The sequence below is a fragment of the Sitophilus oryzae genome, unplaced genomic scaffold (genome assembly GCF_002938485.1).
Source record: "Sitophilus oryzae breed Bouriz unplaced genomic scaffold, Soryzae_2.0 scaffold_1063_pilon_pilon, whole genome shotgun sequence".
Lineage (NCBI taxonomy): Eukaryota > Metazoa > Arthropoda > Insecta > Coleoptera > Curculionidae > Sitophilus > Sitophilus oryzae.
Genome location: NW_022145686.1, coordinates 1,461,328 through 1,476,160, shown reverse-complemented (window position 1 = coordinate 1,476,160; position 14,833 = coordinate 1,461,328). Strand labels below are relative to the sequence as shown.

The 14,833-nt window shown below is 33.6% G+C and overlaps 1 protein-coding gene across 1 annotated transcript; it reads right to left on the bottom strand.

Moving 5' to 3' along the window:
• Window positions 1-2,426: 2,426 nt before the first annotated feature.
• LOC115878812 (protein TRC8 homolog) lies at window positions 2,427-5,457 on the bottom strand. The gene is made up of 2 exons (XM_030895418.1): window positions 5,076-5,457; window positions 2,427-4,851 (listed from the first exon to the last, which is right to left on the bottom strand). Exons 1-2 carry the CDS (start codon window positions 5,344-5,346, stop codon window positions 3,164-3,166), a joined length of 1,959 nt encoding a protein of 652 aa, XP_030751278.1. The 5' UTR covers window positions 5,347-5,457; the 3' UTR covers window positions 2,427-3,163.
• Between the last annotated feature and the right edge of the window lie 9,376 nt (window positions 5,458-14,833).

Genomic DNA, 14,833 nt, shown 5'->3' with positions numbered 1-14,833 from the left:
TCGTGTAAATATTTTTTATTTGCATATGGACTTTCTATAATTTTGGCTAAATAGGTATTAAACAAAGACAATTTTGAAAGTCAGATGTCTCATACTATATTTTTAGTATTATTATATTTTTAAGGAGACAATTTATGTTTTTTTTTTCTCAGAAAGATCTCCCACTATCCAAATTTATGCATTTGCATGCATTTTTTCGTCAATACTTCAATGTGTTTAAAAATATTTTTATTTTTTTTTTAATTCTAAATTACCACATAAAACTACGAAAAATTCGTCTAAAATACAGGGTGGCTCGAATTATTCGCAGCATATTCTGCAGATCAAAATATGTAAAAAAGTTTTGTAAAAAAGTATGTAAAAAAGTATAAATGTAAGTCCTAAAATGCTTAGTTTCGGAAACACAAGGTCTAGAAGTTTCATTCTAATTTCGATTTTTTCCAAATAATTTCTGAACAAACGTCGATATTTGGATAAAAATTGGTGCCTGGGTATTTTTGACATGATGAATTTGATTTCGATGTCAATATGACTCCCACTTATAGAGGGTGCCAGCTACATGTTTTTTTTACTGTTTTAAACAGTAATACCTTTCTGTCCTTATTCGTGTTACACTACTGAGTGAAAAAATATATATTTCTGCCGTTTTTTAGTTTTACACCCTTATGTCCGAAACGAAGAATTTTAAGACATACATTTATACGAACTCTTTTACTTATTTTTATCTGCAGAATATGCTGCCAAAGTTTCCCAAATACAACTCGGACCACCCTGTATATGAACATTATTTTTAATCACTCAGTATGTTTGTTTTGCTAACTATGTTAAAACCAATAGCAGATAAAAAAAAATAATTATATTACTAGCAATTAGTAATATACTCCTAATAGTTAATTATGTATACAGTATGTCCCCGGATTGTCTTTACAAGAGGAAAAACTTTTTTATTATTGGCATTTTGAGAAAAATGAATTCTTTATAAAAATGTTTGCTTGTTCCAAAGTTTTTAATCCCGTTTATACTTTTCCTAATTTCCACACCATTTTAGAGAAAATTAGAAAAATAACTATACTCTTTCCGTAGCATTGAACTAAATAAATTTTGTGCTTCTTGAACACTTTAAAACAGCAAAAAATATGACGTTAATTAAAATTCTATCAACAACAATCTATCAAAGAATGAAAACGAAATTATATTACCATAGAAACGCGTTTTGATTTTTAGGATTTCAGGAAAAAAATCAACTACATTTTCAGGTTTTTCTAATTTTCTCTAAAACGGTATGGAAATTTGGAAAAGTATAAATGAGATTAACTATTTTAGAACAAGCAAAATTTTTTATTAAGAAAGCATTTTTCTCAAGCTGTTTATATGTAATAAAAAAAAATTTCCTCTTGTAAAGACAAACCGGGGACATACTGTATACTCGTACTAATGTTAACATGATTGGTAAAAAGTGCGTACACAGTAGCTGATAAACCACCTCATTCTAGATTGCTCTGTTAAATAAGTCAGCAGGGGCAGATACAGAAATTTATTTTAGGGGGGGCCAAGTAAAAAAGTAATGTAGAATATGCTTATTAGTGCGCCATTTTTAACCCAAAAGGCTAATATTTAATCCAATTTATAGATCTTAGGGTATCCGCCACTGGAAGTCAGTTTTTTAGAGTAGCTAATACGGTCCCCATAAAAAAGCGGCGTGAGGTTACCTAAAATTGAAATAAAAATGAAACTTCTACTTCTATCTCCGAAATGAAGTATTCTAGGACATACATTTATACGAACTTTTTTACTTATTTTTTTTTTCTGTAGAATGTATTGCCGAAGTTTCCCGAATACAATTCGGACCACCCTGTATAATAAACTCTTTATACAGTATGTCCCCGGATTGTCTTTACAAAAGAAAAAACTTTTTTATTATTGACATTTTGAGAAAAATGTATTCTTCATAAAAATTGTTGCTTGATCTGAAATGGTTAATTCCGTTTATACTTCTTCAAATTTTAGCCAAAATTAAAAAAAAAAACATGAAAATATGGTTGAATTTTTTCAAATTCCTAAAAATCAAAACGCGTTTCTATGGTAATATACTCTCCTTTTCAACTTTTGATAGATTGTTATTGGAAGAAATAGGAATCGAAATTATATTACCATACAAACGCCTTTTGGTTTTTAGGACTTCTTTAGTAAAAATTCAATCATATTTACATGTTTTTTTTTAATTATCTCTAAAACGATATGGAAATTTGGAAAACTATAAACGGAATTGACCATTTCAGAACAAGCAAATTTTTTTATCAAGAATGCCTTTTTGTCAAAATATCATTAATAAAAAAGTTTTTTTTTCCTCTTATAAAGACAATCCGGAGACATGCTGTATATCTAGCTAATAAGTAAATATTTAAAAAATGTCTACTCCAAGTTGTTTGTAGTGTTTTTATTTATTGTTTATTTAGCATCTGGATCTGGAGAACGATGGAAAAAAATTAAATGACTATTAAAATTAATATTATAGTAGACAATTCTAAAGTTTTGAGCTAAAGATAAAAATATGCTATAAAAGCTTCATTTGATTAAACTCAACTGTTGATATACATATGTGGTGAAAGGAAAGTATATACTATAGTCTAAAAAATACCTATTCAGCCATAGTTAAATGTAATATATAAGCCTATTTATTTATTTTAACTAAAGGAATAATTATTTTTTTTAATATTAGGATATGAAATTGTTCTATTACTCTAATTCTTTTGGATAATTTTAAGATAAAATGCTGAATGTAATATATTTATATTGCCGATAAATGCTTAAATATATATTAAATTTGTATAGTGCTACATATAGTTAATTTATTGAATTCTCTAAAAAAACTCTCGTTTTACTAAGCCAAAAGTGATTTAATCAATTATTATCTTTTCAAATCCATGACCTTTTTATAAATTTAAGTCAAAACCCTAGTAAAATTTGAAATAACCTAAAATACATTATAAATACCTCAACATCGTTAAATTCTAAGTCTGTATTTACAATTTTTCCTTGTTTTTTTTTTCACATCAAATAAAATTACCGTCTTGAGCACCACCTTCTTTCACCTCTTCGTTTCAAAGTCAATACGGTACACGACCAAACCCAGTCCATAATCTTAAATCACAATGAAGCTTTATCACCTGTCGTGGTGTTCCATAATATCCAGAGGTTCCGCGTCAGCCTGCTCTTGATCGTCGGACCTCGTTTTCTCATCGGAGTCGATCAAATGGAGGATTTCGTGACATAGTGGACAACGATCCTGAACGTAGAGCCACTTCCGCAAACACACCCCATGGAAAAAGTGTTTGCATTTGGTGATCTTGGCGCTCTGCATTTCTTGATAGCATATGGCGCACACATCGTCGAGGTTACGTAATTGTTCTCGATCAGCCTCTGGTAAACTTTCAATTTTGTTTACCGCAGTGCGTCGCTTCATAAAGACTGACCATCCAGCCTTGGCGTCGCACCATATATTAAAATAAGCATGGATGCACATCATTACAGCCCTGATGGCGCTGCCGCTCTCGAACAGTAGGATCCAGGCACCATTAAAAAACAAGAAAATACCGAAACAAAATTCGATGGTGTTTCCGAAAGATCGGATATAATATATATAATCGTCCAGCTTCTCCCAAAACGACTCTCTTCGAGCATCGTACAAAAATAGTGAATAAATTGCTAAAGAGACCATCACTTTCACTATAACCTCAATGCTGAAAGCTGTCACGGCTAGTAACCAGGTTGATACGTCTTGTGTAGACCACAATAGGTACATTAAAGACAAAGACAAGCCCACCAAGCCGGCACACACAGCAAGAGCATGAGTATGTCTTCGTATTGAAGGGTTATGTGAAGCACTTAAACTCATCAATAAAGGATTCACAATGTTGTGAGTGAAATGTAACAGAGCGGTAAATAATAAACAAAAATTTCTACAAAGTCTAACAAATCTTACTTCAATCTCGAGCCCAGTCAGTCCAGTCTGCAGGGCTAATATATAAAAAACTATTGCAGAAACAGTGCCAAAATTCCTGTCATTTTCATCTTCAGTTAATAACACCCACTGGAAAAATTTTCCAATGAAATTGCAAATATAGGAAACAACACTGGTTAAACCAAGTACAGCTGTTAAGGTATCGCATCCACTAACCAACAGGTACTTCATTAGTCGGAAATATGGTGAATGTCCATCTTCTATACCCCAGTAGCCAGCTAAAAAAAATGTGCCTGCATGTTCTATAGTTCTTAATAACCAAAACGTTCTTAAAACTTCTGGAACATTTAGTCGAAGCCACTCTCTTTCGACTAATGCAGATATACCAAAATTTGATATAAAAGCTTTTGCTTGAACATAGCCTATAAACAGGGCATTTGAAATTGACCCAAATGATGACAACAGGGCAGATAATATTATAGAAAAAGGCAAGAGAGCAGATATTGTAGGAATGTGCTTCAAATATGCCTTCGGTGTAGGCAACGATGCAAAAAATGATGGTCCCAAAAAGGTAATAGGCAGAAATTTCTGAATAAGGGAATATCTAGGTCCTAAATGAATGTTCATAAACAGAAATCCTAGAATTCCTTGTAAAATGTAATTTTCTAGCAGTTCTCTGTTCTCCAATATTCCTTTGAAATTAAAAGTATTATAAAATTGAATTAGGGTGATGGGTTCCTCTAGTATATTTTCTTCTACAGGTGCATTTTTTACAGTTCTTAAATTGGTAAAATATGAAAGTATTGCTATTCCTATTGACGTCAAATACAGGTAAACTACCATGAGATGCTTTGTGTTTAAAGCAAACATACACATTGCTGAAATACATCCTAAAACAAAAACAAGTATTAGTTTTGAATTGAGACAAAATTTGTGGTTTTACATCATGAAAAGACAGTAAGTAAACTGTTGTATGACAAGCAATTACAAAAATTATTTTTTAAATTGTTCAAAAATATTGTCATATCACTTAAGAAAGTGTAGCGTGATTAGGCACAATACAACGGTACATTTACATAAAAATATGTTAATAAATTGAATTTAAAATACTAACCTACAGCTGCTAACAGCAGTCTTATCACAGACAAAAATATATATTTTGAGACCTTTGGATCCAAGGATATAAACGTAGTTATATTAGAGAACGTCTCATCTACCTTATAATTTCCATCCAGAGACTCTGAGTAATCAGGTGATGAGTCCGAAAGGTCCTGGTAATATTCTGAGAGTCCAAAACCGATTTTTAAAATTTCGTCTATTACGAAAAGTGGCGGCACTCGTAGCAACACCTCCACCACTCCTAATACTTTTGCACGTAGCGACATTTCATTGCAAATACATGTATTACCCTATTTAATATAATATTGTTTGTATTTTGCAAACACCTTTAGCGAAAATATTGTAATAACGTCATTTATAGAATAATTGGGTCGCCATAGCTGTCACTGTCAATTTGAAGAAATTGTTATAAAATACAGAGATCTGTTTATTGACAAAGCGAACCCTGTTTATTTGCAGCCACACTTAGTTTGACTATTTGTTATAAGATGGCCCCATCTATTAAACTTTTTATATAATGTTTTATTTTTATTAAATCTAGGTATTTACATTTACTAAAAATAATTTTTACAGCCTCTTGAACTATTGCAAAATAACACAATATGAAATCTAGTTAAAATATCTAAAAAAACAATAAAAACAAAATTAAACCTTTAAAAAAGACATATTCAGAAATTTACAAACTCAGGGATATTATATTGCTGGTATTAGTTTAGCTACTCCGCGACAGATGGCAGCAAATGTAGCAAACCGATTTATAAATTGTGATTTTAGCATAGCACCAATCACAGATTTGTGATTGTGAGATGGCTGTGGTCTGCGACAAGTCTGCGATTTTAAATGGATTTTAATTAGTTTTTTTTATCGTGAACTTATTATTTACCGAGTAGAAGAAAAGAATTATTTTATGGTAAGTGCGTAGTTAAGGATTTAGAAAAATTTAATTTAAGTTAGATAATTTTGATTTTGATATTAATAATTGAAATTTCACATGTTTATTATCTTGTGAAGAGAAATAAGAGAGAGAACCAAGAACGACCAAAACAGACCACTCCCGTGCTATTCCTGTATCGGCTCTATTTGACCTTAAAAAATTAATATCAGCCACTAGGTAGGTATATAGTTCTTCTCAGAAACGTGTAATTGATATATGAAATCAACCCTGCCATATATCCATATATATATAATTTGAATAAAAAATATATGAAAATATGCAGTATGCACCCGAATTCTCCACTAGAATCACTAGAAATTATCTAAAGGAATACCTACAACAGACAATATGTGAGGACTGCAGTCATGAAATGTAGATATGCCTCCGTATGCCTTATGGTCATTACTAAAAATCCCTTTCACGAATGATTAAATTGACTATTATGACGGACAAATTTGAATAACGGGTATCAGAATTTAATGAATTAAAAATTATGTTATCTTTAAAAAATAACCAGTAGAACCAAAATTATACTAAAATAATATAAAATGTTTTTTTTTCAGCATTTTCCACAATAAAAAACGTAAAAAATACTGATTTTTTGTCATTTGGGGCCTAATGCTCATACACAAGGGTATTTAAAGTTCTAAATAAGTTATAGGCCGGTTCAGAAAAGACATAATTATCTCTACTTTCGTATAATGCAGTGGCGGCTCGTGGTTATTATTGTAGGGAGGTCAATATCTAAAAATATTGCGTGGAATTTTTTTAAAACGCACCCAAATTTAATTGGTTCCTTACAAGGCATTTGTAAGTTTAGTAAAAGAAAAATAAATTAAATATACATTCTGTTAAAATGAAACCTACCCTTACATTTTTGTGAAACAGGTTCGTTCTATTTCTCTAAAAATCCAGTCAGTGTTCTTTACAAAAATTTTCCACGGTAGGATTTAAAAGACACTTAAATAATAATGTCACAAAAATATAAATGCATACCTATATACACATACACAATTTTAAAAGTTTTATTTCACAATTTTTAAATTTTAAGTCAATGCGGCGTTCTTTCTCTAAACGTTTTTCGAAATTTAAGCAATTTTATTGTTTTGAACCGCACGATTTCAGAAACTAAACACCATATTGTCTATTTTAAAATATCTATTCCAGAATTAGTCAACCACAGCTCATCATTTATCCATAACCAGAAAATTATGAATTATTACCTACACAAATTTCGCTTTACACCGCAAATACTCGACAACGACAACTAAAACTAGATAGGATTTCTTTCGATATTAAAAATTTAAATATTCCTTTATATTGACTAAACCATACATTATATGCGATAAACGACACAAAAACCTAGAGGTTTTTTTATAATTTGAGTTCTTATAAAACACCCAAACTGCCCAAACGGCGATTTTTTTCCAGCGATATGATTGAAATCCTGTTATGAATGACGCGGTCAATGGCCAATATAAACTATATCTATCGCACTTTAATCCATTATATTTTCTATACGTAGTATACCTTACCTCGTTGGCGTCACGAGCCGCGGCATTTGGAATTAAATACGTGCAAAACACAGCGGGAACGAAGGACAAAATGAAATTTTGACCGGCATTAGAGAAAATGGCTAAAATAAAACATTTTCAAGCGAAAATTGGACAAATTGAAGATTTTTGGGAATAGTTTTGAATAGGATGGTTTAGTAGGATAGATTTCTTAGGATGAAAAATTGTGATTTACAAAAAGTATAATTTAAATAGTTTTTTTCTAATTTTCTTCTGATTTTTGGGGGGGGGGCATTGAATATTTGACTTTATGGTTAAGCCGCCACTAGTATAATGTATAGTAATTAATTACATAATGCAGTATAATGAGTCCGCCTGTCCGTCTGAGGACTTCATTCGGATACCTCTATCCACGTGCCGAGTTTGGTTCCAATCGACCCATAATTAAGATAAATCCTTATGATTTCGTCCATTTAGAGCCATCGGTTCGAAACGCCAAGTGCGTCATCCAGTAGCCTGTTCCCAATTATGCCGAAATCGACCCACATTATTTCAAATCCTTAGTCCCACGCTGATGAAGATGTAAACGAAACGTCGCGGTCGTATCCAGATTGGTCGTTCAATTTGGTCGCAATCGGATGACATCAACTTATGACACTCCTTATGTAAAAACTAACTGTCGCAGTGACACGTGTGGTACACGGTCAAGTTGGCCTTGGTCCGGTCTATCGACATACCAAATTTCATTTAAATCGGACGATTTTTTCGCCATTGATGATGGGGTTTCGTAGTGCACGAAACGTCATCAGAATATCATGAAAACATTCCGAGTTTCAGTCCCGTAGCTCACATAAGGTCCAAGTTACGACGCTCCAAAAACCCATCTTAACTTACTCATTGGATTACCCAAAAATCTATGGGATTACCACTATTTCGAACGTTATTACGTTTGTGACGGGTGGCGGTAAATTAGTTCGTGTGTCGCGGCCTTGAATTTTTACACCCATCGCACTTAAAGAAGTTCAACTTTAAAAATTGATGTTCCGGCCATGATTACGTACTTCAGGCGTAACAAAGATTGAGTTAAAATGTTATTTCTACGCCTATTGTGACATAGTTCATTTATCCCATTGATCAGCGGCGTGCAGTCCATGGAAGCAAGGGAAGCAGTGCTTCCCCTAACTTAGTGTTAACAGGGTGTGAAAATATAAGTAAGTTAATTGGTTGGCCATGTTTATTATTTGAAAATGAAAACGGTCTCTAGAACAAAACTGGTTTTTCCGATTTAAATAGTTTCCATAAAGCTGTAAAAAGATACAAAATCTCCAAAGCACATTTGCAGGCCGTCATAAAAGAAAAAGTCTTTGGCAACACCAGAATTGAAAACAACCTTAATAATCAGTTGGAAATTTGTCACCGCCAACACAATAACTAATCGATAAAAATAGGTAAATATTAAAAAGACTTATCGATGTCGTTTGTTTCCTCGGACAGATATTAAGCAACAAATAAACCAGATTTAACGGTTTAAATGATTTTAAATTCCTCGAGCTCTGTAATTTTGATGCAAATAAAGGAAAACATTTTCCAGAAGATGCGTTTAAATATCTTCTTCTTCATTATGGCCAGTTCTTCGACCAAGTGTTACTGCGATCTGAATTAAAAGTGATTTACGAAACTGATGACATTAGTACAAAAAATAACGCTAGAGAACTAATGCAATTTTTAAAAGACAAGAAACTATAAGATGCCTACACCGAAGTGTCGAAATTGTGTAAATTAGTATTGACAATATCTGCCACAAGTTTATTAGTAAACCGCAATTTTTCAACACTTAAATGTATAAAAAATTTCGTGAGAAATTCAGCGGGTCAGGATAAACTTCCGCAAGTATTGCTGTTGTCCATAGAAAATAAGCTTTCCCAAAAAAGTCGGACCATCCACGTTTTTATGATGACGTAATTGACGAATTTGCAAAAAGCGATCGAAGAATCGAATTACATTACAAATAGGTATTAAGTTTCTAAAAATTGCTTCCCTAACTAAACATTTCACCGCACTGCAACTTTTCCAAGTACCATGACCCAGAACATAGAATTTCTTTATAGATAACTAACTAATTTCAGAAAAACAATAGTGAGATGACTAGGGTTGTGTACTGTCAATTTTCTTTTAGTTTCACCCCCTTAGAATTCGAGTTTCGAAAAATCCCTTCTTATCGAACCTCTACACCCTAAAGTCAATCCGTTTTCCAAAAATCAGCTTTTTACGTCAAGTGCTTTAAGCAGGATCGTGATTAATCAATGACCAGATTTTTTAAAACACCCTGTATACATTTTTAAAAAATCTTAAAATATTATTCTGAAAAATTTTCAGAATGAATAAATACCTAAATATTGAAACTTAATAAGTAAGTACTGAAACATACAGCGCCATAATATCTCGACCTCCGTCCGTTATGCTCGTAACAGGTTGAAAAACAATATGTATCTAAAACAACTGATGCGTTATTCTCCAACCTGTTTCGAACCTCCATCGACAATCGACCGATGCAGCAGCGTTCCTTTCCCACTCCGATTATCTCGACCACCGCCCTGTTATGCTCGTCACAGGTTGAAAAACAACGTATCTAAAATGACTGCTTCTCTAACCCGTTGCGAGCCTCCATCGACAATCGACCGATGCAGCAGCGTTCCTTTCCCACTCCTATTATCTCGACCGCCAGGCGTTATGCCCGCAACTGTTTCAAAAAACCTGCTTCTTTTATATCCTATTATTTTTAAGCTGTTGTAAGCCCAATACGACCATCGACGGTATCGGCCGAAGCAGCTACGTTCGCCGTAGCGGATTCCCCACTCCGTTGTCCGTTGTCTCGCCGCCTGTATCGATGGTTGACGAAATAACATGTTTTCCATCCATACTAGTTGTTTTTTGGAATTGCTTCGAGCAGCATAGAATTTCGTAGCGGTGCAGAGCGCCGACTTCGTTTTTCGTTTCACGAGCGGCCGATCTCTACGTGTCATTATTTTATATCTGTTATTTTTTAGAAGTAGTAACGGTTGCGTTATGTTATTTATAAACAATTGTTATAAAATAACAGATAGTTAAATAACAACCCATCACTATTGGGAATATGTTTGAATTTAAAAAAATTACCATTTCCTTACAAACACTAATATGGTCAGAAAGTGTTATAAGTGATTCAATATCTTCCAGCAATAAATTTAAAATATGAGAAACGCAGCCATATGTTTGTAGATTTGGATATGTTTCCTTTAATTCAGCCCAAGCCGCTTGCATATTTGCAGCATTGTCGGTTACAAGAGAGGTAATCTTATTTTCATCAATTTCCTTAATAATTTTTGTAATTTCACTGGCATTGTTTCCTGTGTGCTGGAATATCTGGGTGTGATATATTCATAGATAACATCTACAATTGTAAGATATTATTTAAGACATTTTGACCGAATTTGACTAGTCAATTAAGAAGTGGTTAATTGACCGGTCAATTGACCATAGTCAATTGACCAGCCCCAACACTAGAGATTACAAAATCAGAATATCAAAAACTTTTATAAGTGATTGTGTGTGAGATTGATTTATTTTCATTCTTTTGTAAAAACTGCCTTAATCCGGAGTTGTTAAAACAGCCTTAATTGAGAAGTGTCAAAACGGTTCGGGAAAGCTTCATATGCCAACACATAGGATCATTAGTGTATCTTTAGCTAATAGTCTTACACCGTTCGCTGTCAAAACTGTGTATTAATCAGGACGCGGAGAGGTCTCGATCTTTGAGCGCGCGACGGTATTTTTGGTTTCGGTGGTTTCATTAATTTTCATCTTTGAAGGTACGAAAATACATTCAGAACGATTTTGTGAAGTAGTTGATCCATTAGGCTTTTAGTGAGACGATTGGGGCGTGAATATTTTTAAGTCTTGTTTTTTAAGAGTTTTCATAGGAGCTCTTTCTTCTATGACACTCGATAATTAATAAACTAGTTTTGTTTTTGTTTGACGCTTTCAAGATGAAAATACCTCTGTATTTTCGATACTGCAAGAAATACTTGTAAAATACTGCAAAAATTCATTTAGAGTCATGTTTTAATACCATGAGCATATCTGCTCTCTTTCACCTTAAGTCCAAAATGCCTGTAGTAACTAATTGATAGACAGAAAGAAAATTCTCTTTAATATTATAAGATTGACGTTTGGTTTGGTTAAGTGTTTTTGCATTATTTTGATTTTATATATGTCAATTTGGGAACATTAAAAAAAAGAATAATTCAAAAAATATTTCAGAAATCTTGAAATAATTCAGTGAAATAGGTGTTAATGTTTCGTAAAGATATTAAAATTCTACCATTTTCTTGGCTTTACGTGATTTTGCATGATTTCTGTGAATTTAAAAATCGCCCGAATTTTTGCTATCCTTTGCTTTTTGCTGTCTGAAAAAACTCTGTATTCATTTATTGTGGATCTATTTTTTTGCCGAAATATGATGTTCTACCATTAATCCAAATTATATCGACTGGTTTTAATTTATAAGAATAATAATATAGGTACTGTTAGAGTAAATGACGTTTTTGATGATCGTTTTTTTTTTTGTTATATTTATTTCACTAATGCTAGAGAAATTCACATTCGAATTTAAAAAAAAATCGAATAATTGACAAAGCAGATATACCAAAAATCGAGGGGTGTCTATCTATTGGATAAATAATAAGTAATAATAATACCGATAGAGCAGGTATAGTTTTTTCTCAGTACTTTTTTTCCACTCCTCCAACTCCCAGTGGATGACATACCTCAATGTAGAACTTTGAGAAAAACCTCTCTGTAGAAATGAGGAATTGGAAAGAGAAAGGAAAACAGATATATACAAAAAAAGATATAAGAATTGGAAATTAGAGAAGAAGAAAAATTGGACGAGAGAAACGTTTAATAACGTCAATAGAGCAATCTTTGGATTGTCACGGGGTTTTTAACAGCACTGTGTCCTTAACGAACGCCTCAGTAGATTCTGCTTCTTCCTCTTCTTCTTTCTTCATACTAGGCGAATTGCCTGTTTGGTTTCGTCGTCTCTACTGGTTAGACTGTCAAGTTGTCGCTCCATCATTTTCGTGGACGTCCTAAGCTTCTGCGACCTAACGGTGATTTGTCGTGTGCAACTCTCACTATCCTTCTGTTGTCGATTCTGCTAATATGTTCGTTCCATTCTTTCTTTCTGCTGAGTACCCACTCATTTACATTTTCCAACTTGCATGCTCTTCTTATGCTGTCATTTCTCTCCCTGTCCAGAAGCGTCTTTCCAGCTATTCTGCATAGTACTCTCATTTCGGTTGTCTCTACTAGTTGTTTAGTTTTCGGTGTACCAGGTCGAATTTCTGCAGTGTATGTCATTATTGGTCGTACCTTTGCCTTGCAAATTCTTGCTTTAGTTTCCACCTCAATGTTTTTATTTCGCCATATTGTGTCATTCAGGCATCCTGCTATTCTGGTTCCCTTCGTTTTCCGTTCTCGCACCTCCGCCTCTACATGACCATATCCTGAAATTCCAATGCCTAGATACTTAAACTTCATTTCTTGCTGGATAACATTGCCCTCGACTTCCAGTCTGCATCTTAGTGGTACTTTTGATGTCGTCATCTTTAGTTTGTTGTCATTTAGTTTTCTGGGTCGATATTATCATATTAAGTGATTTGTGTGTGTGGCAGAGCAGTTAAATCGATGTAATAAACGCTGTAGATCGTCCTCATTTTCAGCTATCAATACGGCGTCGTCGGCATAGCACAGAATAGTAATTTCCTTGTCGCCCATACTGTATCTCTTCAGTAAACGTACATTTTCTATTATTTCGTCCATAATGATGTTGAAAAGAAGAGGGCTCAGGGACCTTGTCGGATACAACAGCCTTTATTTATTGGTTCCGTCAGGACCCCGTTAATTTTGGCTTGAATTTGGTTCGCTTCATATATGTTTTCTATGGTTTTAACGAGGGTGTGTGGGATTTGCCTATTGCAAAGAAGGTGTACAACATCTCTTAGCTGCACACGGTCGAACGCTTTTTCTAAATCAATAAAACACATATACGCTGGTTTGTTATATTCGATTGATTTTTCTGTTATCTGTCTTATGACAAAAACCGCGTCTGTGCATGATCTGCCCGATCTAAAACCTTGCTGTTCATCTGCTAAGCATGTTAAGTCGTTAATTTTGGTTGTTATCACTTTTGTGGCGCTTAGAAGATTTATGCCTCTATAGTTTGAGGGCAGTTTCTTATCTCCTCTTTTAAATATCAAAATAGTGGTGCTGGTTCGCCATTCATCGGGTATCCTGTGTTGGTAAAGGATTTTTTGAATCAGGGATGTTAGCTGCTGTATGAGACATTGGCCGCCATATTTAAGTAATTCGTTTGGGATGTAATTTTGCCCTCGGCTCTTCCTATTCTTTAGCTTTCGAAGGGATGTAATAAAATCGGCTGCCTCAATCTGTACGTTCTCGTTCGTCATTATTTCGGGTGTATTTAGTTCGACCTCGATTTCTTCTGATTTGCATAGTTCTGACAAATAATCAACCCAGGATTCCCTTGCTATGTGATATGTTTCAACTAACTCGTTAATCTCTTTTCTTTGAGTTCCTATAAAGCGTAATAATATAACCTCAGTAACCTCAGTAGATTGAATCTAAGAAACAACGGCGAATGCAGATTCTGTGGGGAAAATGGGAAATCTAAGGAATGGAAAATCTAAAGCTCATGGGATCGACTCATTGCTCAATGAATGATCCAATTTTGTTTAAGAAAGAAACACCAGCGCACATTTTATGTCAGACAGACAATGATGAAGTCAATTTTTTTCCAAGTTATTGGACCATTCAGACCATTTTTATTTTTGTAAATGTTCTAATAACAACGGACTCTCCCGTCCTATATTCGCCATTGTAGACATTTCAAATATGTTAAAAAAATTGACGTAACATGTCATACGATATCATTCTATAAATAGGATATCGTTTGTTCTGTCTAGTTTTCAGCCCTCTAATAACATTTGCATTGAAAAGAATAGTGTCAATTTATTTATACGTAATATATACTGGTGGTTTACGGTTTGAAAATTGCATAAAGCGCTCGTATATCGTATTAGGGTACGAACAAGTACGTTCCTAAGTGATTATACGTGCATATCGAACATAAATTCTTCGCGCAACAAGGTCGTAAAATCTAGTTTATTTCCTTTTATTCCTGACCTGCACTCCCGCGACATTATAACGCCGCCCATATTTCATTTATATGTGTTCTATCAACGG

What these genes read in the sequence shown, in the direction of transcription:
- LOC115878812 (XM_030895418.1), bottom strand. Translation starts at nt 5,346, where the DNA reads ATGTCGCTACGTGCAAAAGTATTAGGAGTGGTGGAGGTGTTGCTACGA. An exon ending in ACTGCTGTTAGCAGCTGTAG is followed by an intron (nt 4,852 to 5,075) that starts GTTAGTATTTTA and finishes TTTTTGTTTTAG; the next exon opens with GATGTATTTCAGCAATGTGT.